Raw genomic sequence first — 25,616 nt, 5'->3', positions numbered from 1 at the left:
GCGTGATTGCAAACAATTATATCTGTAACATTTGATTCTTGTTCCTAATCATACATCTTGGTTGCCATTGGTGCTCACAGTATTTTTATGACCAGTTGAGTCAGGTTTCCTGATTTATAATTTTATTTTATTGCAGTCCATTGAAGGCGACAACTAGGCTGTCCAGGGATGATATCAAGAAAGAACTAGAAACAGCCCAAAATGATTATTGGGAGCAGATGCTGCTGCCAAAAGTTTTGGAAGCTGAAGATCCTGAAATCTATTCAGAAACCAGTACTGGAGGTTTTGTTTCTAATATAAGAAGAGCTCTTAAAGAATCCAAACAGATGCAAATGAATATGGAAGCTCAGTTAAGGCGAAAGCTAAAGAAGTTTGGTGATGAAAATCTTTTCCTTGCAAAAACTTCAGAGGATGAGGTGCTGAAGGGTTTTCCAGAGGCAGAATTGAAGTGGATGTTTGGACAGAAAGAATTTGTTATTCCCAGAGCTGTTAGTCTTCATTTATTTCATGGTTGGAAAAAGTGGCGGGAGGAAGCAAAAGCAAATTTGAAAAAGGAATTACTAGAGAACATGGATCATGGTAGGCATTACATGGATCAAAGAAAGGTACATTTTCCTATATTATGAACCCCATGTTTAGGCAACTTGATGCTTATGGTACGTTTTAGATTTTGCATTGAACAATGGCTGTAGAGTATGAATATGTGGATTACATCTAACAATATAAGTCATATAATAATCAATATCTTTCTTGCATGATATGCATATTTATTATGCAATAATCAACTGGTTCTTTGTGGAGAGTCCACATTTAATAATGATGTTTTAACGTGCGAATTCTCTGCTTTTGGTTATTTATGTTGCTGCATATCTTTTCCTGTATGCATTTTTTTCTTGTCCAATTGGTAGTAACAATTACATTTGACTTTGATCCTTACGAGTTCTTTTTAATACATCAAATGCATCTAGGAGTTAAACTTCACCAAGAAAATATGGTTAGATCCAAATTACACAAATTGATTTTTAGATAGCAGTTTGGAGTTCCAGTTTCTACTTTCGATTGAGTCGTGAAGGGTCCAGTACATTTTTTTTATTTGATTCAGTTGATTTGTCAGTTTTATGTCATGTTTCAGTCACTTTCTTCTGCTTCATTGTGTTTCATTGGTGAGCTTCCACAAAATTAAAAAGAAATGAATTTTTCCAAAGAGGGCATGCAGTTTTCAGTTACATGCCCAATGATTTGGCTCTTATGAAGCATCCCTTGCAACTCTTGCATTCCGGTTCAAATCAAAGCTGAACCAGCTCTTCACTAATCGAGTTTCAGAAACTCTTCCTGGCTAAGATTCTTGGTAAAATTTCAAGTGTTTGGGTCCCTTTTCCTCTAATTGCATGGCTATGGAGAGCTATCTTATAGTCACTTAAGTACAGAAGTCATTGTTGGGGTATTCACTCTAGCAGAGAAAAAGGGAGTGCAGCTATTACATCAAGATTTTTTTTAATGTTCTCTAGACTTGTTAAGAGTTTTTCAACATTGTAAATTTAGGGTCATGCAACCCAAAGCCTTGTCATAGTAGTCTATAATAATTCTTTTACAATCTCTCTTCAATTTCAAGCAATCTGATTATTTAGATTTCCATTTAACTATTCCTTCCAGGTCTTTCTATTCCTCAGATTTAGTGAAAACCTACCACAGATGACTCGTAACATTTTTATATCCAAATGATGTTTGTCTAGCCTTTTTATACATCAAATGCAATGGTTGAAGTTAGCTGAAGATATCTGGATTACTGCAACAATGGGAATGATTGATAATGGTTGTGAAGGGTGACACCAAAGGACCTTCTTGGGGAGAAAGTGTAATTTGGGGAAATTTGTTATAAGACATTTGACAAGGTCAAATTGGCTTTCTTAATGTATCTTATACTAGCAGCCTAAGGGTGGCTTGAACTCCAAAACAACCAGAGTAGGGTTCCTCCAAGCTGAAAAGGGGAGAGGAGCCATTATTTTGAGGGTATTTTAATCAGATTTTTTTTCTTGACTAGTAATATTTTAGATAATGAAATACTATTGACAAAGGGGACTTGTGAGCCCCCAAACACACCTTATTATTTTTCTATAAGTTTAATGATATAGTTGTTTAGTTTCTTTTAGATCGACCCTTTGGAAGTGTTTTCCTTTGTGAAAATAAAGAATTCATATTTACAAATGGTGATTCCTGATAGTTGCCTAGGTTACTCTCAGTGATCCTTTAAGACAATGACAAAGACAACGATAAAATACACTACGGCCCCAATTATTTAAGGGTTTATATGGATCTTTTCCTGACATTGGGCTTAATGATCCTTTAAAATTACTTCTAAACTGTTCAACTTATTAGCAGGAGGGATGATTCAGAGGTATTAATTAGTAAATTTGTTAGTATTATTTTGCTTTGAGAAAAGTCTATGTAAGTCGAAATAGTAGAAGGAATACAGTTGCCACATTATCAAATCATCCTGTGACTGGGTTGGAACTCTACTTGGATATAAGGGATGGATTAATTCGAAGGGGAAGCAACTTACTAGTTCATCCTTACAATTGTTCAGGTCCCCATGAGTTAGATATTAAGCTTTTGTGGGGAAAGTTGTTGTGGAGGATCTGGAGATGACTTATATATAGGTTAACTTTGGATCAGTTGGCTTCAGCATCCCACTTGAGAATTCCACTAACTATACCGGTTCAGCTGCAGGCTGAGCTGTCCTTGTCTTAACTGGCCTGTACTTAAAAGAGTCCTCATTTGACTAGACCACCAGATTGGCAGATTCACTCAAAAGTAGGGAAGAATCTGACATGACCTATCTCTCTTATGGTTGTGTCCTGTGCTTCTGTAATGTGTGCCATCATCCATTGACCCTAAGAGGGGTGGTTGTAACACCCCTGATTAGTCCCACATCGAAAGTGGGCAGGATTAAGATTGACTTATAAGAGTCTGATGAGTGTACTACTATCAACTTCAGCTTAAGCATTTTGGTCAGTGGATTAGACCAAACGAAGTTGATAGGCTAGTTAGCTCATCAGGCTCGGGTTATAATATTCGGTATCAGAGCCGACCTAGCATTTGGGCATGGTGAGGGGGCTCGAGTAGGAAAGGGCTATCCGTAGACGGAGTCAGAGGACTCGTCACGGCGTGGAGCCACCACTGGGCTACGCCTCACATGCACTATGCTAGGGTTTGATCTGGGTTATGTAGGGGCTTGACGAGGATGTCAAGCCTTTGAGTGGGGGTGATTGTAACACCCCTGATTAGTCCCATATCGAAAGTGGGCAGGATTAAGATTGACTTATAAGAGTCTGATGAGTGTACTACTATCAACTTCAGCTTAAGCATTTTGATCAATGGATTAGACCAAACGAAGTTGATAGGCTAGTTAGCTCATCAGGCTCGGGTTATAATAGTGGTGGCCAACGGGTAACAGTGTATATATGAGTATTCTTAGGATCATATAAAGTTAAAGTTTAGCTTTAGTCTGTTGTAGTTAGGATTGAGAACGTTTGTAGAGTACAAATAAGCCATGTAAGATTAATTTATCATCATTTTTTGTTTTTTGTTCCTTTTTTTAACACTAAGACTTTTAATTTTTGTCTGTCCAGAAATCTCTTGGAATTTGAAAAAACCATAGGGTCATAAATCCTAATAGTTTGGGATTAGAATTAGGCCTGAGTGACATGCTGATGCATCTCTATGATGACATCCATGGGTGATGAAACTTTTACTTGTGCCACATACATTGTCAATGATGGCTTCAAGAGGCCAGAGAACATATTGGAATAGATGATGGATTTCAACTACTTTCAGGAGGATGTCATTGACTGTTTTGATTGATTGGAAGAGTAAAGGAATTTTCTATGATAAGTTGGAACTGGGATTCTCAAAATGAAAATGTGAAAAGATGTTCATTGGCACTTATTGATCACAGAGCAATAGAGCATCATCATTGACAGAATCAAAATCAAACTGGCTGGAGGTAAAGAGAATGCAGGATCCCCCTCAATTATGCAACCGCTAACGTGCAACAAGGCTAATATCTTGCCAAGCGATGGCCGACCTGATCAACCATGAGTGGAATTGCGGATTGAAACTACCATATGCCACTATAATAGACACTTCTTGTACTGCTGACCAAGGATCGTCATTTCGGGTATCAGACCCGTTTCGGTGATATCTCGCATTGGTATGTACCAGTCAGTATCAATGTACTGACATGCGGTGCACCGGTATGTGCTAGTGTTTTGCGGAGGAAGAAAAAGAGGGAGAAGATGAAGGGGTGGTAGAGGAACAGAGGAGGAAAAAGGAGGAAGGGAGAAGGAAGAAGAGGAAGCGGTGGAGGAGGAGGAAGAAGAAGAAGGAAGAAGAAGAAGCGATGGAGGAGAAGGAAGAAGAGGAGGGGAAGAGGTGGGAGCTTACCTAGGAAGAAGAAGTAGAAGGAACATGGGGCAATGATGATGGTAGTGGTGGTAACAGAGTGACCAAGGATTCGCGGTGGCAGTGGAGTAGGGAAGCAACGACGTCGTGAAATAACAGCAACGGGGAAGCAGCGACAGCGATAATGGCGACAACAACAACGTTGTATGCGAGAAGAGGGCTTGTGTTCACGAGCCCTATTTTTTTTTAGTGCTGAGTTTGATGGGCTCCACCACTTTTCTGGTATTTTTATTATTTTAACTGGGCACCTGAAATGGGGGTTGTCCGCATACCGGTGCACACCTGGACCGGTACATCCCGCCCATACTATACCGTTTTGGGTGGTACAGCAGTCCTTGCTGCTGACTGGCTCTGTTGGGGATCTTTTCAGCGTTGAACAGCAGCAGGTTGCTGTTTCAAAACAACACTTCAGATTGATCTAAACCAGGTTTCATCCATCTTTCAGAACATTTGAACATAAACCCCATTTAGCTCAAACTCCAGAGACAGCGGCAGAAACCTGCTGCTGCTGGTACTGTGGCATGTCTGACAGTTCCATTTGTTGCATCTTTGAGGCTGAACAGCAGTGACTAGTTATTTTTTGATTCTATCAATGCTATTGCCTTCTCAACACTTGTCCGCCCCATTGCAGCAGCAACTGAGTCGTCTGAAAGAACTCATTTGAGTGCTGGAATGCAGCAAAGCAAAAGCAACAGTGAGGGAGCGAAAGTTTTACTTGAAGATGAGCTTCTTTTAACCATCATAGGCTGCCATTTCCCTGATACGTAATATAGGTTCAAGTTTGAACTGGTATGCTGACCACCCCTGTTTTGGGCAGTCTGGTCCAAATTCTTAAAAGAAAACTATTTAACACTGTGTTCTGGAGCCCTGCTTGCTCGAATGTGAGCCCTCTTCACCCTTAAGCCCCTTGTTGCTGACTAGTGCTGCCCGCCGATCGTGGTTCTTTCTCCTCTTCTCTTTCTCTTTTTCCGCTGCCTCCTCTTTTTCTTTCCTCTTCCTCCATCGTCAACTCTTCTTCCTTCCGCTTCATCTTTTCTCCTCTTCCTCCACTGCCTCCTCATCTTCGTTCTTCTTCCTCCTCTTTCTCCACCGCCTCCTCTTCTTCCTTCCTCTTCCTCCTTTTTCGTCTGCTTCTTTCTCCACTGCCTTCTCTTATGACTTCCTTTTCCTCCTCCTTCCTCCTCCACCTTTCTCTTCTTCCTTCCTCTTCCTCCTTCTCCTTCCTCCTATTCCTCCATTGCTATGTTCCTTCCTCTTCTCCTTCTTCTTTCTCTTTGAGACTTCGGTATGTATTGGTGTGTTGGGACACCTGTACCAATTAGTACGTATTGAACTGAACACTGGTATATTGTGGTCATTATGAGATGACATTCCTTGCTTGGAATATTACCTAATCCTTAAACTGATAAATATGAGCTAAATCTTAAAATTTTATGGGGTTTTTATTGGAGTATCTCCAAGAACCTAAAGGAACTATCACCTCAGAGGGGACATGATTAATGTATCGCCCTTATTTTGGTATTGAACTACTTGACTTGTCTCCTTACAGGTATGCTCATGACCAGACAATGGAGATCGAAAGGCATGTTAAATAAATGTTGAAGAATGGGCTCATCTGATCATCGTGTAATCCTAACTTGTTTTCTGTGCAGTTGGTGAAAAAGTAAGAACTTGATGCTTTTGCTTGCATTGTAGTTGGAAGGAGCACCTGATTAATTTTCAAGAGTGTGTTGGAGGTATTATGACATCACTGGCTGTACATAAAAAGTGAGCAAAGCCATATTTGGATCTATTCACTGAGCTGTTTGGGAAAAGTCATATTTTGGAAGTTTCAGATGACTAAGAAAATCAAGTCGATGGTGGATTGGTTCTTTATTATTTTAGTAAGTTGCAAAGATTTCTAGGGCTTACCAGTTATTACATATTTTTTGTCGAAGTACCGACAACCCTTCTGGAAAAAGATAATTCCTTTTTGGAATCATGCAATGGCATGACATCCAAATTCCCTAAGGAAGCTATGAACCTTTGACATATATGCCCATTGCGCTGGTGCCTTCCTGCACGTGGTTAGAGTATGTGACATATTTTGCTCTATGGGGTGTGACAACAATAATGTATTTGCATCTACGCTTTGGCATGAGCTCATTTCCATGCGAAAGATGTAATTTAAGGTGAGTACATTGTATCATCCTTGATGGATGGCCAATCAAATGTGATGAAGCATGGGCGAAAGTTGACAGTAGCACAGAGGAAGATGAAGGTGTAGTATGATTGCAAGGGCTAAGTTCGATATGGTTGTAATGATTTGGTGATTTTCCGATTGTCTTGCTATAGATAGTCTTCAATCTGTCCTATGCTGTCTACCATCCTGCAGACCCTTTCAGGTGTTTGAGAGCTTGGACTAGCTTCTTATCGTGTATAGCTATCTGCTGATCCACATGTTTATGATGTACATGTGCCAAAGCTCAAGCTTTACTGAGAACCTGAGACAGTATCTATTATTCCTATTCCTGCTGCAGTAATTGAATATGACTTATCATCTGATGAAAATTCTTGTTTGTCAATGCCATCAACTAAATGGAGGAATCAGATTGAAGTCCTTGTCAAGTTGAGTGGTGACTTGTGGGAGTATGCTGCATGGGAGCTTCTTGACAACCTCTTTTGGTATTTTCTGTAGATTTTACCAGGAGGACAACATGTAACCATGGAAGGCTGGAGGCTTATGGAGCTGGCTTATCTATACATTAGGTCGTGGCTTCAGCAAAAGTCCCAAAAAACCTGTGGCTTCAGTAATAGTCCTGATTTTTTTCATTAAAACAAATCGGTTGAGCTTCAGAACAGCGATGGTCCTAAAGTGATCCAGAATAAGGCTGATCAGCCGATATCCCAACCAGCCAAGACTCAAATCCCTATACGGTCAGAACATCAAACATGGAGATCACCCAAAGTAGGGAAAAAAAATTAAACTTTCCTTTTGCCCAGAGGCCCCATACAATGTTTCTATGGCATACAACATCATCCACTGATCATTGCCAGCAGTAGACAAAGAAGAAAAAACAATTATCCTCGAGGGCAAAATAGTCAAGCTTAGCTTTAGCCTCTCTTCTTGTAGGAGTATGATTGCATATATTGATCCTTCCGACTGCACATTATCGGTAGCCTTGGCACTTAGCCATTTTAACTTTAGCCAATTGTAGTTAAATTAAGAAGATTAATAGGTTATGCATATCGTCACTTTTGTCAAATTTTTCTCTTATTTTTTAAGCAGTAGTTGTTTTTTTAAACTGGATCTGTGGGGCATAATGTCACTTAAGTGGTGAAAACACTATTTTTGCAGTTTAATTCTAATTGAAGTACTGGCTCTAATAGGACAAATTTGTGCTGAATTCAATTTTCTTGTGCAATCCACTTTATCAACCTTCTTTTTCTACTTAATTCATCAGCATTTGTCTTCTCAATCCTCATGGAAACCTTCTTTTACTTGTATAATTCTTATATGAACTCATTTTTGATCAGTTTCATTATGCTGTGTTCAGAACTGATTTTCTTCTTTTTTTCTTTCTCCTCTTCCTCAAACTGAAGTTATTTGCTATTTAACTTGATAGATTTCACCTATTAGTATTATTCTGACCTTGGAATGTGGAGGATACATTATGCTGTATCTTTTCTGATGCACTCTGAAATTATGTGTAAATTTTGTTGTGCTTTATCTTTGCATATCGTTTACTGATTTATGTGTTGATCTTCTAATATTTTTGTTGCAGGGGCATATCATCAAGGACAGGGAGAAGTTGATGACAAAGACATGGTACAATGATGAAAGAAATAGGTGGGAAATGGATCCAGTGGCTGTTCCTTTTGCTGTTTCCAAGAGACTAGTTGGAAGAGCTCACATTAGGCATGACTGGGCTGTCATGTATCTTACACTTAAGGGTGAAGATAAAGAATATTATGTTGATCTCAAGGTTAGTCATTTATTTATTCAGTAACTATGCTGTATAAAGTTATACAAGATCATGCTTCTATGCTTTGTCTGTTACTCTGAAGAACTATTTATAATTCAATGCAGAAGTTTGACATACTTTTTGAAGATTTTGGAGGATTTGATGGCCTTTATGTTAAAATGCTTGCATCTGGAGTTCCAACTTCTGTTCAGTTGATGTGGATCCCATTATCAGAGTTAGATATTCGACAACAGTTTCTCGTGCTAACAAGACCTCCTTCTCAGTTTCTGGTTGGTCTGTGGAAGTCAAGCATTGTATCTTATATGAGAAAATGGTCTTACTCAAAAACAAAAGATATCATTGATGATCTAATGATCATTGTTGGTTTTCCTCTTGTAGAGTTTATCATTCCTAAGCAGGTAGTTGTTTACAGGATTATATTTAAAATATTATTTAATTTTCTACCTTAATAATCTTTTAGGGTGATCAATATTGGTAATGTGTTATAATATGGTTGGTAGATTATATTTTCCATTCTTATTACAGATAAGAATGAGTTTAGGCATGGCCTGGCCTGAAGAAGCATATCAAACTGTTGGCGCCACATGGTACCTTGAATGGCAATCTGTGGCTGAATTGAATCACAGATCTAGAAAGAAAGGCAGCATCTGGTGGTACTTTTGGTTTTTGATGAGAAGTGCCATATTTGGATTTCTTTTGTTTCATGTCTTTCGATTCTCAAAGAGAAACATTCCAAGGTTTCTTGGATATGGACCATTTCGTAGAGATCCTAACTTGCGGAAATTTCGGAGAGTGGTATGATTTTGCCATTGATTCTTTTGCTTCTTCACAGATTTATTGCAGCGTTTCAAACTAGTGCCAGATATTTCATGTTGCTATTATGGCTTTTATGTTTTGTTTGTCCTGCTTTGTAGACCTCAATGACTGTATTGCATCCAATCCTTTACTTATAATTCCTCTATTGTAATGAGATGCTAGAGTTATTAGTTCTTTTCTCTTCACATTCCAGTTCTCAAATTCCTATACTACTTTTAATAAGTTTATTCTTAATTTCATGTCATAAAACCGATTGTTTGACCGCATTGGCATGCATACAGAAAGGGAGACTAGTGGCAATAGAGAGAACTAATTTCACCTCAGGCACATCTGTAATCCATTTTCTTTCTGTTTTCAATTTATTTTGCTTAAATGAGGGACAAATTTGGTCACTGTATAGTTGTAAAACTTAACATTAACATGCTGATGGAGAAACTGATAGAAGTCTATTGAAATGCATGAATCACTAGATTTTTCATTGTTTTGAATATTTTTATGTTGATTTTTTTTAATGATTTGGCTGTAGTATTGTTTCTAGAGATGGCCCAATAATTTACCTTATGTTTTGTGGTGTAATAGTTAATTGGTTGTCCTGTATCATATATAATTGTCTTCTTGTTAATTATTCTCTTTTTTAAATTCTTCAAAATTATAATGTATTTTCTGTATCTGCAGAGATTTTATTTTAAATATAAGCTATACAGAACGATACGGAGGAAGAAGGAAGGCATTGATCCAATAAGGTCTGCATTTGATCAGATGAAGGTGTGAATAAATCAAAGAAAAACTGTCAGTTTGGTACTATTTGACTTTCCATTATTGAGCTTCACTATGCCAACCATTTCTTTCATTTTGTATCCTTCTTTTGTAGGTATTTGACTTTGCATTATTTAGTTTCACTATGCTAACCATTTCTTACATTGCATATTCTTGTTTTATCGATTGCAGAGGGTGAAGAATCCACCCATTCGACTGCAGGATTTTGCTAGTGTGGAATCAATGAGAGAGGAAATTAATGACATTGTGACATGTTTACGGAATCCCACTGCTTTTCAGGAAAAAGGAGCACGTGCTCCCAGAGTAAGATCACTCGTCAAACTCTTTGAGTTCTCTAAGATACTTCTGTTTTATTTGCTGTTCAAAGGACTGATTTTCTGTTGCATGCTTACCTCATCCCAATATATTCTCAAGAAGTGCACTTTTGACGAATTTCACCAAATTGTAACATATGTAATGCCTTCTCCACCCTTTACATTCAATAGTTGCCAAAGCATAGTTGCTGAAACTTTTGTGTCCTTTTTGACTATACATTCTTGAAATTGTTTCTTTACTTGAAATCTGTAGTCTTTACCCTTATACCAATCTGAAATCTGAAGGATTTTAATTGGTACCGTCCGAAAGCCGACTATTATTGACCTGTACCAATCAGTAATGGTTGAATTTCGATGAATTGGGCAGTATAGAGGGTGTCCTACTGGGTATATGCCTTATATTGGGTTTGAAGTGATTGTCTCAACCCTGTTTCAGGTACTGGCGGCAGGTTGAATAGGTAGGTAAATACAGGTGATTCTGTACCATGCCTCCTGGTATTGCATTCCATGAGTAAAACTAAAAAAACATAATAAATTATAAATTAGCAACATAATGTATATTAACAACATAAGTCTGATTACATGTTTATATTCCATACCTTTTTAGCAAGGGCCCCTACTTTGCCAAAATGAATGCTGTGGTTCTTTGGGGTAATTTTTAGCTGTAGGTCCAGATCAAGGTTTGAAATGCTAGTTTGTATGGTGCATATTGCTTGTTATTTATCTGTTCGACAAAGGGCCCGGATCAAACCATATTAATTGTTTAATGTATCGGTTGGATATAGATCAGTTTTATTTCTTTTTTTTATGTTGGTATTAGGCGATAAAAGTCAGTATATCACACAGTACTCTGGTACTGTACTGGTTAGTAGCTACTAAAATCGGTGTTGGACCGAGTTTAAAACCTTAGTCAAGATTATCTTTCCCTATGCTGATCTAAGTTGAATTCATGGGGACCTAGCCTTGTTCTTTGTAGTTCTAGATCAAATTTAGTTATATTTTGTCCACACCCATGCATATCTAGTATATATTTACATGGATCTTGGTTAGATCCATACAAATTTAGGTCTTATCGATCATTATGTAGCTTAGATCCATGTGGATCTCACCTGCCTTATGTTGATCTAATCTAGATTTATGCATATCTTGGCCAAATTTGAAAAATCTAGATCAGATCAGCGAGTTTCTAGCTCAGTTACATGTGAATCCAACCATGATATGCACAGATTTAAGTGAGATTCGCACATCTGGCCTATATCATGTAGACCTACAGTAGAAGCAACTAGATCTGTCGTTGGATGCTTTTATAGTGATTCTGGATTTTTATGCAATGAAGAGATGAGCACACATGAAACTTTCTATACAGTAAAAATTTTTGTAGATGATTTGATGATCTAACATAATTAGTCTGAAAGATATTGCTTAATGATTCCTCATGATTGGTTTCAATTCAAGCTTTCTAGAAGACTTGGCTATACCATTATGCTCTATATGTATTGTTGTTGAAGCCAAGAAGTCGTACCACTCGAAATGGTATGAAATGGTTGGTATGTACTGGTTCAGGTGTGGACTAGTACGTGTTCCCAGTGATTTAAAAAGCGCTAGGCGCCAAAAGGCGCCAAGGTCTAAAAACGCCCGAGGTGCTAGGTGCTCGCCCGAGCAAATCAGAGCGCTAAAATATAAAAATATATAATATAATTAATAAATATAATTATTTAAAATTTTAAATTAAAATATGCTATTAATAGTATATAGTATACTGTATACTGTTAACAGAAGGAGAAGAAGGAAGTGTAAGGGGTGCTGAGCCTACTGACTGAGAAAAGAGGAAGCGGCAGTGGCAGCGGAGTGTAAGGAGGCAGCGGCGAGCGACGGCAACGGTAGTGGCAAGCGGCGACAGCGGCGGCGGGAGCAGGAGCAGGAGCGGCGAGCAGCGGGAGGCGCGAGCGGCAGTGTTTGCGAGCAACGGCAGCGGGAGCGGCGAGCGGCGGGAGGCGTGAGCGGTGATAGCGGCAGCATTTGCGAGCAGCGACAGCGGCGAGCAACGGCAGCGGGAGAAGAAGCGGGAGCGGGAGTAGGAGCGGGAGCAGGAGCGACGAGCAGCGGTAGCGTTTGCGACAGCGACAGTGGCGAGCAACGGTAGCGGGAGCAGGAGCAACGTGCAACGGGAGCAGGAGTGGCGAGCGGCGAACCAGACCTAAAATCCTGGTTCGGTCGCCTTGGTTAACCCAGGCGCTCGCCCGAAGCGCCCAACGCCTGGGCTTGGGCGAGCGCCCAGGCGACGCCTCTTTGAAGCGCGCTGCCTGGAAGATTAGCGAGGCGCTCGGGCTTTTTAAATCGCTGCGTGTTCCTATTTTGGGCTGCTCAGCCCAAAATCCAAATCTTATATAAAAAAATAAATCTTAATATAAGTGTTACATTGCCTTGATTAGGGCTTGCTACCCACTTCTCATGACGCTATCGATGCCATCTTTGTCACCTCGGGACATTGCCTGCCCGTTTGTTGTCGCTGCAGGATGTTGCCCGCCCATTCATTACTATCGTGGGACATCGTCTATCTGTTCACTGCTGCCACAGGACGTCGCTCTCTCGTTCGCTATTGTCATGGGAAGCTACTCTCCTGTTGCCTGCCTGTTTGCTATTGTTGCTGGATGTCTCCCGCCCGTTCACTGTCGTTTATATCTTCGGTACATGCCTTCCTCCTCTTCCTCCTTCTCCCCTGTCGCTCTGTCTTCTTCCTTCTTCCTCCACTGTTCTATCTTCTTCCTTCTTCCTCCATCGCGTCTTTTTCTTTCTTCTTCCTCTTTATTGCTTCTCTTTCTTCGTTCTCCTCCTCGACTGCTTCGTCTTTTTTTGTCTTCTTTTTGCTTCTCCATTGCTCTATCTTCTTTTTTTTTTTTCCACCTCCTCTATTGCTTTCTCTTCTTCCTTCTCCCTCCTCTTCTTTCTCCACTGCCCCCCCTTTTTCCTTCCTCTTCATCCTTTATCCTTTGTTCCTCCACCACCCCTTCCTCTTTTCTCTCTTTTTCCTCCTCTCCGAAACATCGGTACATAACAGTATATTGACACATTGTATACCGACACTGACCGGTATGTACCAGTCTAACTAGATCACCGAAACGGGGCCAGTACCTGAAATGAGGATCCTTGGTTGAAACTATAAGTGGGTTTAGGTGTGAAACTTTTCTTCTTATTGAGATTCTTTCTGCAGCCCACATGATGGTTGGTAGCTGACAGATATGTGTTAGCATATTATTTAAGGATTACAATGTTTCATGGATCAATAATTAAGGTAGCACCTGGTAGGCTAAATGTGTGGTAATGTGGCTAACTAATACAATATGTAGTGTTATGTGGATCAAGGTTGCGTGCTAGTTATAACAAGTTTGCATGAGTCAGAACAGTATGGCTCCATTATATGACACTGGTTGTGCCGGCCAACACAAGTGAACACCAGTTGGAACTCATGCTGTGCCACAAAAGGTATTGGTGTGCCCTTGAGGCATGGAACAATAATCCTTGACATGAACTCACATGTCAATGTCTGGTATGTGTCCACGAATTGCGAGTCGGACATGTATATCAAATGTATCATAATATCTAAACTCTCAAGTCTAGAAACTTTCAGTACTTTACATTCTCACAGCATTATAATAGAAAAAAAATATTTTTTGTTTTCCAATGTTTCTGTCTCCATTTAGTCTCCTTGTTGATTCAGGTGGTTGGCATTGCCAGCATCAAATTCTCGTATCTGTCTGTGCGTATGTATAATTACTTACCTAAACTATGAACATACTCTCATCATACATACTGTATGTGTAATACCAGTGGTCTGAACGTTTTCCGTGTGGAACACAGGTGAATTTCTCACCTAAACTATAAACATATCCTCATCATACATGCTTGATAGTTCTAGTCTGAACTGGGGATTGGCAATTAATTAGGATTGGATTGGATGGATTGTTGGGTCGAATCGTTTTGTTAGCTTAGCTTTGAAGTAGTTTCCTATCGACATAGATTGACTCGTACTTGCTTGGAATAAGCCATGATTGGTTGCAAATTTATCATGGCTAGCTGAATCTGGCTGTTGTGACCAAGACAGGTTCATTAAGTGGTTCCTAATTTCTTAAAGGGACATGGGATCACCTATGGGCCACATTGATCCTGATCCACCAACTGAATCCAGAACAACCAATCCTTCAGACCATGTCATTTAATATAAACAATCTTAAACCACTTCAAGTTTTAATTCTTAATATCAGTATGTGAGATGCCAGTAAAGTACTAAAAAGGACTAAAACAAGTTAAGGAGACATCAAACAAGTGACATCAGGTTAGTTTTGAAGTTGTCTGCAATCAACCTAGATTGACTTGTACTTGCTCGGAATCAGCCATGAACGTTTGCAAATTGGTCTTGATTAGCTGAATCTGGCTGGTGTGGACAAGGCAAGTTTTTAACTGATTCTTAATTTCTCAAATGGACATGAGATCACCGAGGGGCCACCTTGATCCTGAACAACCAATTTAATCCAGATTGACCAATCCTTCAGACCATGTCATTTAATGTAAACAATTTTAAACTACTTTGGGTTTTAACTCTTAATATCAGTACTGTGAGATGCCATTGAAGTACTAAAAAGGTATAAAACAAATTAAGGACATATCAAACAATATTTTGTGCTAGTTGTGCTGCTCTGTGCTGTCTGGTTCATTCTGATAGAGTTTAGCATTAGGTGCTAGTGCATTCCCAATGCTGGGCTTGTATACAGTTTTAGGTATGTGATCTCTATATGATTTGCATGGTCACAACTCAGTAGCATGAGCACATTCCTGTTTCAAATATTGGTTGGCGTATTGTCCAATCCGACAGTGGACTGTTATCAGACTATATGGTCTAAGACTCTTAAGTATTGATTGGGTATTATTTTTTAATTATTTTGTCAGGTAATATTAGGAAGCATGGGTTGATATATTATCCAATTACTGGAACCAAACCAGTTTGATAGATTATTGGACTGACATTTAAATCCTTGTGCACAATACACCATGATAGGTGGTGTCGGCCTAGTTCCAATATTTTGCCTTATTTGGGAAATAACTTAAGAAAATGGTTGCTGATTCAACAAGTTCTGCCATGCAAACAAGTGATTTTGCCTCATCTACTTTGGGTTAATCTGTACTTCATGATAAGATTGTTTTACCAGGCTCACCATGTAAAGAGATCGATACCGAAGGGTACCAACAGTTAGCCTACCTTCCGGTATTGATATCGTTTTTTTAGATATATGTGACAGTTGGACAACTATCAGTCTTTATTTCTTGTTCTCTATTCCTTCGTTTCCTTCCTCTCCCTGATTTTTTTTCCCTTTCTCTCTCTCCTTGCCTCCAATTTCTTCCTCCTCCACCTCCCTCTTCTACTCTTGCTCTCTCTTTGGTCAATGCTGTTTGGTATGAGACTGTGTTGTATGTTGGCATGCCCCGTGTACCAGGATCTCATTGGTTTGATTGGCATTTGAAACCTTGGTACCAGAGTTTGCCATTTTGGATATTGGATCCGTCTTGGAGATTTGTTAGGTCGATATGTACCGGTCTATATCGATGTACCGACACACGATACACCAATAAGTACTAGTTTTTTGGAGAGGAAGAAAAAAGGGAGAAGAGGAAGGGATGGTGGAGGACGGAGGAAGGAGGGAGGTAGAAGAGGAAGCGACAGAGGAGGAAGAAGGGAGGAAGAGGAGAACATACATACCTGAGACGTGGTGGTGTGCAGGGAGGTTGTGGCATGTGGAGGTTGCTGGTAGCTGCCTATGTGTGTGCAGCGTCGATCGCTGCAAATTGGTGGCCTGGCGGTGTGCAATGTCGATCGTGACAATCAAAGTTTGTGGCGGTGAGAAGTTGCAGGCTTGCGGCGATAGCATGAGAAGCGGAGGTGGCACGAAGTGCGATTCAGGGTTTGCCACTTCCCTTTTATACGATGGACTAGACCGGGGTGGATTTGTGTATCAGTCAGCGCTTGGACCAGCATGTGCCACCCGTTTTGTATTGGTCTGGGCGAAACAACGATCATTGCTTGTTACATGCTGGATAATGCTAGGGGTCATTGTTTTCACATTTTAAGTTAACTATCCAGAGCATATCTTTTCATTGTTGTTGCCCTCTCTTTTGTCCTTGGTCTATTTTATTTTACATGAGGACTCAGAGTTCCGCTCATGATGCACAAGTTCTGTACCTGGTATCCTACCATTGAAATTTAATTTGAGATCTTGTGAAGAGCTATTGGGATCTCTTTGGGCCATTTAAACCAATCTTCCTTTCTCTCTCTCTCTCTCTCTCTCCCTCCCCATCCCCCCACCCCCCACAGACGTTTCCATTTCAAATTTCAAAATCCAGACTTATTTCTATTTAGATCGAGGTAAATCCGAACCTAATTTCTATACTAGTTTCGTGCAGTTAGTTAGGGTCCTCGATTCCTTCTATTTAGACCTAATGTGGGGCTTGATGTACAAAATTAAGCCTTACTATTGTAGATCTTAGTTAGATCCAGATGGATCATGGCTTGATCCTTATGAATTTAGCATAGATCTGATACATCTGGTTGAGTCACGTCGATCATTTTGGTGGTAGACACCGATTTATGTATTAATTTTTCATCCATTTAATTGATCATGCTTATATGTTATTTAGAACTTCTGTATATTCTTTATATGTTGCTTTCGATCCTTATCCTATATATGTTTCAATTTGGTATTTTATCGTTTTCTAGATTAAAATCACTTTATTGTTGTTTTATTGATCATAGTTTCCAATAATGATTGAGGAAGAACCTTAAATTAGGGTCTTTGTTATTTCCAGAATTTTTGAGTTTTTTGGTACCATGATATGTGCTGGCTTAGCATGGGTTGGTACACCGTGTGGACCAGACCCATATGTTTTGTACACAAAATTTTGTTCATTGCTGCAAAATACTGCTATTTTATAGCTGAGACCCAAGTGTTATGTTACATTATTCTGGACAAGGTGGTTCCATAGTTTTCCACCAGCACTCTTCTAGGACGACACACAATGTCTATGCATATGCTTTCTTTCACAATGGTCTAAATCAGTGACATGATACAATGTGTAAAAAAAAAAAATGAAGTCCTTGACAAGACTCAGAAGTTAGAACCGCAAATTATAGAAGATAGTAATTCTTATTAATTAATTTGATAGATCTTAGTAGAAATTTTGGCTTTTTTGCATGAGTTTCAGTTCATTGATCTTTTTTATTGGCTTTTGGTACCCATGTAATTTTTTCTTCCGCTCAAAAAGAGACTATGTTTTCCCAACTCTTCTTATACTTACAAATTAGCATAAGACATGGGATGACATTTAAAAAAATTAGTTTCTAGATCTAACGAAGATAGTTGGTAGTTGTTTTATAGTTAAAAGTTCATGAGATCTACATGCAAAATATATTATTTTATAGATAGTAAATTTTGATGCTCCATAAAATCTCTTTGATGTGCCTTGTTTTGGCAAGATGACGATATATGTTCTTGACCATTATTTTGAAGCTACACAAACCTTCAAACCAAGGTTCGCCATACCATAGCGTCCTGCCCGGTACGGGCAGTATATACCAGTCTAATAGGGGACCGGTATAGGCAGTACGTATTGGTTTATTGGTGTGCTTCATTGTATCATGTGTCGATACAACGGTACAGCTCAGTACATATCGTACCAATGGCCGGTTGGTATATCGGTACGGACTGGTAAGACGAATCATACTTCAAACACATAAACATATTAAAGAACAACTTTATTAATTATTACCACAATTAAGCATGTTTTTCATTTCTTCTAATTACTGACCGAACAGATCATGATATTATGTGATTTGAGACTTTCTATATGCAAGTCTGTTTTGCACTAGTTAAACTAAATTTTATCCGTTGACTATTCTTAATAAGCATCATTAGTATAGGTACACTTGTGAGACATCGTTTGGAGCATTTGTTCTTCCAGATATTACTTACATGTAAAAGAACAAATCTTTGCAGATTAAGGTTCTTCTTTGCACATATTATATTTTTGAAGGCATATGCTACAGAAGGAACAACCATTCTAGTGGTTGACTTACTGGTGATGGTTATCAATGGAACTGCAGGGAGTCCTAATTGTTGGTGAGAGAGGTACAGGGAAGACTTCACTTGCATTGGCCATAGCTGCAGAAGCAAGAGTTCCTGTTGTTCAGGTTGAAGCTCGTCAACTAGAACCTGGTCTCTGGGTTGGTCAAAGTGCATCAAATGTTAGGGAGTTGTTCCAGACTGCAAGGGATTTGGTTGTCCTCTATTCTTGCTGATATTAATTAGTGTTCTATTCCTTTTATTAATTGAACATTGAACCTGTGTATCTTTTATTTTATCAAAGAAATTAGCTTTTGCATACAGACTTATTAACTATCAAGAACCAATAATGGACCATGTATCTTTTTGTTGGTTGGTTTCCCATTTTTATTAGTTTTTTAGTGATACCGGATGGAACAGATTGGTATACCATTCAGTATATGGGATACCATATTAGTCAAACAATTTGTTGAAACTGGTTCAGAACTGGTATTTGAAATCTTGTTCATATTAGTTTGCATGCCAAAGTTTGTTCATGATTTTGAGATATAAATTGTTCACATCCATGAGATAGAGTGAAATCCTTTGTAAATATCTAAACATGATCTTCAAAAGGCTATGATCTGGTCAAATGATGGCAAAAAATCATCATACTTATGTTAAATGTCACATACACTTGCTATGCTCTTTGAGTGCAGCTCTTAGACACTTTCAGAAAGGGCGAGTGATTTTTATTAGTTACCTTAGTGTCATCTGGATATCCTATTTCTCAATGCATAGTCTTCCATTGGCATGACAGTTACTTAGTTACCAACTTACCATCATATTATTTCTTTTGATGGTTGACTGCTAAACCATTTTGATATTTTACAATTTCTTGAAACTAATATGACTTGTTCTGTAGGCACCAGTGATTATTTTTGTCGAGGATTTTGATCTATTTGCTGGGGTTCGAGGTCAATTTATTCACACTAAAAAGCAAGACCATGAGGCATTTATTAACCAACTTCTGGTCGAACTTGATGGGTAATAATCATCATTGCCCCATTATTTATTGCTTATTGCAATTTGTTGATCTTGTTCAACTCATTTTTCCATACCTGATACCAATTCCAGCATGTTCTGTAATCATTATAGTTTGCATAATTTCTCTTTTCTTGATACAAATAAGAGCATAATACATAAGAGAGTGAAACAGAAAATCTTATGGGTGGTAAGAATTAAATTGTTTGTTAATGAAGATACTTAAATATTTTATCATTATTCATACAATTGATATTTAGCAACTTCAGGCTGCCATCCTGTGTGGATGCTATGTCGGTGATCCAGCTTTTGACTCTGCCCATAAGCATTAACTTGTAGTGCTTCCTTTCAGGCAGCATGTTTGTATAAATTAAGCTTGAAAGTGTGTGCCTTTTCTCTCGTAAGAAGATGTTTTTGAAATAGTAATGAGTTGTATATTATACAACTCATTGCTATTTCAACCCATATCTAGTGTGGGACTTGAGGAAGTATATTTCATGGCATGGGCAATGCTGATATCTATCTTGGATGGTGAGATTTCATGCTGTTCTGATTGACACATACAAAAGAATCATCCTACCATTCAGCACATACTAACATGAAGTGAGTTGTTTTAGTTTGCACATGCCAAATTGTCGACCTAACTAGTGAAGTCACCGGCTGCTTGGGCGTTCACCTAGGTGCCCAGGCATGGCCCTAGCGCCCGCCTATTGGGCTAGGCTGGCGACTTCAATCATGTGCAGCCTAAGCACTCGCTTTGGCCCAAGTGTTGGTAGTGATTTCAATAGGCGCTCGGGCACTCGCCTTGGCGCTCGGGCGAGGCGAGGCCCGAGCGCCTCACTTCATTTCCAAGCAGCGCCCTTCAAAGAGGCGCCGCCTGGGCGCTCGCTTAAGCCCAAGCGTCGGTCGCTTCGGGCGAGCACCCGGGTTAAACCAAGCGACCAAACTAGCATTTTAGGTCTGGTTCGGTCTTCGGTGCTTTAGTTGATTCAATCGAACCAACTAAAGCATCGATATCAGCGTTCCTCTCGCGACTTCCCAACCCTAACCCTACTTGCCGCTCCCGCTCTCGCTGCCGTTGCTACCGCTGCCACTGTCGCCGCTCCCGCTGCCGTTGCTACTACCGCTGCCACTATTGCTGCTCCCGCTACTGCTGTTGTCGTTGCCATTGTCGTCGCTCGCCACTCTCGTTGTCGCTGCTCACTGCTACCGCTACTGCTGCCATTGTTGTCGCTCGTCGCTCCTGCTCCCGCTACTTGCTGCTATCGCTACTGCTGCCACTGTCGTTGCTCGCTGCTCCCGCTGTTACTGCTGCTGCTCGCTGCTATCGCTGCCATTGTCGTCGCTCGCTCCCGCTCCCACTACTCGTTGCTACTATTACCGCTGTCGCTGCTCTCAGTCAGCAGCCTCGATCTTCCTCTTACTCACACTCTTCTCACTTCGTATACTATTAATAATATATTAACAGCATACTACTAACTGTATACTAGTAACAGTACTTTTATTTGTTAGAATAATAATATATTATTTTGATTTTAATACTATTAATTTTTATTTATTTAAAATTATTGTTATTGTTTTGAATTTTGAGACTTTTTGTTAATGTGATATTGTAATTTTATAAGATTTTCTTAATTTAATATCATATTTTTATTTAAATATTTATATTTATTAATTATATTATATATTTTAATATTTTAGTGTCTCGTTTTGCTCAAGCGAGCGCCTAACGCCTTGGGCGTTTTTGAACCTTGGCGCCTTTTGGTGCATAGCGCTTTTTAAATCATTGAGTGCTGGGCGGGTCGGGCAGTTCAACTCAGGCTAGGTTGAGCCTGAGTTGAACCAAATTGATCTCTAGTTTGATTAAAACAGACACTCTTATGCTCAAACACCCTGAATCCCTCCATGTGACCCGTGCCCTAAACACAGAATGACTCTTTCCTAGTGTTTTTGCACAATGGTGGACTTCCTCCCATTGGTGAATAACGACACTACCTAGCCTGAGTTGAACCAAATTGATCTCTAGTTTGATTGAAACAGATTCTCTTATGCTCAAACACCCTGAATCCCTCCATGTGACCCGTGCCCTAAACGCAGAATGACTCTTTCCTAGTGTTTTTGCACAATGGTGGACTTCCTCCCATTGGTGAATAACAACAGCAGAGGTAGTGACTTCTTCCACACTTGGTATTTAACTCTCTTTCTCCTCCTCCCTTCTACCTCTGTCACGTTCATCGCAGCCCCCTGTCCCACCTGCCTCGTCGTAGTCCCCGCTTCCCCAATCCCTCTTCCCCTTGTTGTCGCACCTCTTCCTTAATACCTAGTGCATGCCCGGTAACGTGCTAGGTGGTAAGCCCTGTACCACATCCAGACCTCCCGAAAAGGGTAGTCCACGTACTGGTTCATTCCCGGTTTAGGAAATACCATTCGGTTTATAACTACAAAATTATCAAATTTAGGAGCTATACAGAGTGCTGGTAATAATAGTGCATGGAGATTTATGATTTGCCTTATCATAAGGTTTATAACTGCAAAATTATTAAACTTGAGAGGTACACAGTGTGCTGGCATCTCTTAAATAAATAGGCTAGGAACTGGCATGCTCCAGTTTTAGTGCTTCAGTGTAAGCAACCTACGTTACTGGACTTCAAGGAAAGTAGGAAACAACTTCTCATTCTTAATTTGGTGTATCAAGAATGCTGGTGTTTGCGCTTGGGAGTTTGGTCACTTGGTAGTAGGACCTTATGATCCACAACCTGGATCATGCTTTCTGAATGATGGTGCTCATTATGATTAGGATCTTATTCTTAGATCAGTATCAGTGAGACCTAATATTCCAACCTGGATCATGATATCCAAATCATGCATTGTACAGTGATGATTGCAGGTTCCTAGACTTGGATCATCAAGCATATTTTAAGTTGCTAAACATTTAAATCTCTATTTTTGTAATCCATTAGCTTGTTAATAGTTGCAGCAAAAGTGCAAAATAGCTAGCATGTTAAGATTTTCATGTGCCCAAAGCTAAGACTCAAAAGGAGGCATGGTTAGGGAAGTGATTGCGGTTTGATGTGTTAAACTGTGTTTTATTTAGTAAATGGTGATATAGAAAAATCGCTCAGATGGCTATTAAAGTAAACAAAAATTTCATTATCCTAGGATTTGAAGATAAGGAGGAAAAGTTAAATACCTTAAATTCACTTTGGTACCTAGGCATCACACTATCGGTCTTGGTCTCCCACCAGCGATATAAAAAAAAAGGAAAATGGATAAATATTAAACTCACTCTAGCACTGTGAGCATACATAGGGATGAAGACCTCGAATCTTCTCAGTCTCACACATGGATGTTAGAATCACACCATTATTGAAGAAAAACTCTTTCATTAATCTAACTTTTATTACCTCATTTTTTTGTTTTGCTTACAGTTATCTCGCTTTGAATAGACACTGTGTATAAAGACATAGGAAAATATATTTCAGGAAATTGATTTTCCTGATTTAAAACTAATCATTCATCCATCTATCGTTTCTTGGGAATCATCATTTTATAATTTTACTTCAAGAGACAAAGTTCCTTGTATAGCTTGATCTTTTATCAATCACCTTTATAATGGTCTTCCTTTTTAGCTTATCTTTCTTTCTCATCTTCTTTGAAAATCTTAGTAGCTGATGTGCCATGTGGCAACTTATTAATTTACAAAAACTCCAAATTAGCAGAATATTACTAAGATTAATATAAAACAAAATATCTCTTGCATCAAGTGGTGTGGCCCTTGCCCCTGTATAATTAGTTTCGTTTGGACTTATTTTTTTAGTATTACGATGTTGCTTGTTTTCTTTATTTTTAGTGGTTATGGTTAAAATATATTTGCTTTTCTGATAGTTGATTCATATATTAGATCATACCTCATGATTATCAAGGGTCAAATCATATCTCATGATTGTTTGTCACCAGCTGATAAGCTTATCGAAAGTTGTAGAACATGGAGTGGCTTCTATATTCATTTATGAGCTGCCAAAAAACATTAACATCCATTTTTATTGTTTATTGAGGCAATGAGTCTAATCTTATGTACCCACAAGTGCCAACTGGGGAACCCAGTAAGGCCACTATCATTGTTATTATTCGTTTATTAGTTTTGATACATTTGAATTTTGGTATGCATTTATGTATTTAGCGGACCGCCGAAACATTTAATCTTGTTGAAAGAGTGGTTCTGTAAAAATTTGCTGGAGTATTCTGCTAAAATTCATTGACTTGGTCATCATAACATTTTATTTAAATATTATTAACACTAGTAAATTCTCAACAATCTTCACCACATTATCTACAATATTGCAGTTTTGAAAAGCAGGATGGGGTTGTTTTAATAGCTACCACTAGAACTCTTAAACAAATTGATGCGGCTTTGAGAAGACCTGGCCGCATGGATAGGGTATTGCATCTTCAACGGCCAACCCAGATGGAAAGGGAAAAAATATTACGCCTAGCTGCCAAGGAAACAATGGATGATGAGCTTATTAATTTTGTTGACTGGAAGAAGGTAAAATTGCTTGAATTGTAATGTCAAGCTTCTTTTTTTCTTTTGTTTTCTTAATCTGTGGTCTCTCTTCTCTTTCTTTTTACAAACAAATGCTAGTTACTGAATGTGATTATGGAAGCTAAGGACCACCCTTGTACCCAATCTTGTACAGGGGTGGTCATATATCCTTGAGAACTTAAGTCTCAAGAATAGTGGATGTTTTTCATTAATTGGAATGCTCATTTTTAATGTCTTAGCACTTATATTTTCTGAATGGTTGTTGTATATTCTTGATAACTTAAGCCTGATGAATATTGGGCCTGGCAGATTTGTAGCTTAATTTGACAGCATTAATCACTTGACCATTGTGTCACCCTGTGACTGCAGCTCTCCTTTGACTCTCTTGTTCCTTGAACCAAGCGTCAAACTCATCTTTATCTTTTCCTCTGATGTAGCTTGTATGCACAGTCTATTTGATGATAATTATATTTGATATACATGCCCAGATTGGTGTTGATCATGATGCTTAAGATTTGTTTCTTTCTTTAATAATTTGATGAACTGATTAACAAATTCTGATGTTGAAATTATTTAGTTAAAATTTTTCTTTCTTTTCATTGATTCAATTATTCATTTTTTAATTGCATTTTCTGAGGTATTTATGACATTATCTAATATTGGAACTAGTGTCTGGTACATTATGTTGTTTCTCTTTGAGTATTGCCTTAATTTCTACTAGCCTTATTAGAGGTGTCCAATTTTTCCATTGAAGCAGGAGTGTTTTCTGTTCTTGTGATACTCTATTGATTACTTTGTTTGCCATGTTTTTCTGCACTTCATGCTGAAACTTCCAATGTGTTACACAAGGTTCTAATTACTGATGTCATGATGTGCTTCTTCATAGAAATGTTGGTTGTTTATTGTGTTAATCATCATTTTGGCCATGCATTATGATATTTCTCCTGTTTATTAGAAAGAACCAAGTGTATTTTCTAATGTTTTAGCTTCCATTTTCAGGTTGCTGAGAAGACAGCTTTGCTAAGGCCGATAGAATTGAAGTTTGTGCCTTTGGCACTAGAGGGTAGTGCATTCCGTAGCAGGATTCTTGACGCAGATGAATTAAATTCCTATTGCAATTGGTTTGCGGTGCGTATTGTTTGTTAAATTGATTTTTTTAATATTTTATAATATATGTTTGTTAGTTAAAGTGGTCTTTGCTTGTTCAAATTACAATAAACTTTAGTTGCCACATATTAATGTTTGATGAAATTTGAGAAGAAAAGTTTAGTTGTATGTTGCCACAATATTGTTATTTACTCTAGTAAGAGATTTGCAAGTGTAGATGATGAATTTAAAATTTCCATGACAAAAATAAAATTTCCATAATAGAAGATACGCTTCTCCAGAAACAAGTATAGAATGAGAAAGGAGATGGGTAAAGAAATGCCGGTTAGAAATAAACCTATAGAAGTACCTAATGAAGGTGAGAAAGTCATTGGCCACTATCAGAGGTGGAAAATCGATGTTGGTACACTGGTATGCCATCAAGAGACGTGACATCCTATGTCATGAGATAGGAACATGTGACATCTTCATTGAGAGAGATCAAGATCAGGGGATGCAAACA

General features: G+C 38.8%; 1 protein-coding gene across 2 annotated transcripts in view; it reads left to right on the top strand.

Moving 5' to 3' along the window:
* LOC135645490 (probable inactive ATP-dependent zinc metalloprotease FTSHI 5, chloroplastic) overlaps positions 1–25,616 on the top strand; it is a 42,461-nt gene that overhangs the window by 1,947 nt on the left and 14,898 nt on the right. For both annotated transcript variants that reach the window (XM_065163894.1, XM_065163895.1), the window contains exons 2-11: positions 137–605; positions 8,226–8,426; positions 8,531–8,824; positions 8,952–9,221; positions 9,918–10,007; positions 10,191–10,322; positions 18,483–18,656; positions 19,346–19,467; positions 23,809–24,010; positions 25,007–25,135. In XM_065163894.1, the coding sequence (XP_065019966.1) occupies positions 137–605; positions 8,226–8,426; positions 8,531–8,824; positions 8,952–9,221; positions 9,918–10,007; positions 10,191–10,322; positions 18,483–18,656; positions 19,346–19,467; positions 23,809–24,010; positions 25,007–25,135 (2,083 nt within the window). The remainder of the gene's footprint in view (positions 1–136; positions 606–8,225; positions 8,427–8,530; positions 8,825–8,951; positions 9,222–9,917; positions 10,008–10,190; positions 10,323–18,482; positions 18,657–19,345; positions 19,468–23,808; positions 24,011–25,006; positions 25,136–25,616) is intronic.

The sequence above is a fragment of the Musa acuminata genome, chromosome BXJ3-8 (genome assembly GCF_036884655.1).
Source record: "Musa acuminata AAA Group cultivar baxijiao chromosome BXJ3-8, Cavendish_Baxijiao_AAA, whole genome shotgun sequence".
NCBI lineage: Eukaryota > Viridiplantae > Streptophyta > Magnoliopsida > Zingiberales > Musaceae > Musa > Musa acuminata.
The sequence above is the reverse complement of the archived record's forward strand: the minus strand, read 5'-3'. Positions and strand labels throughout refer to the sequence as shown.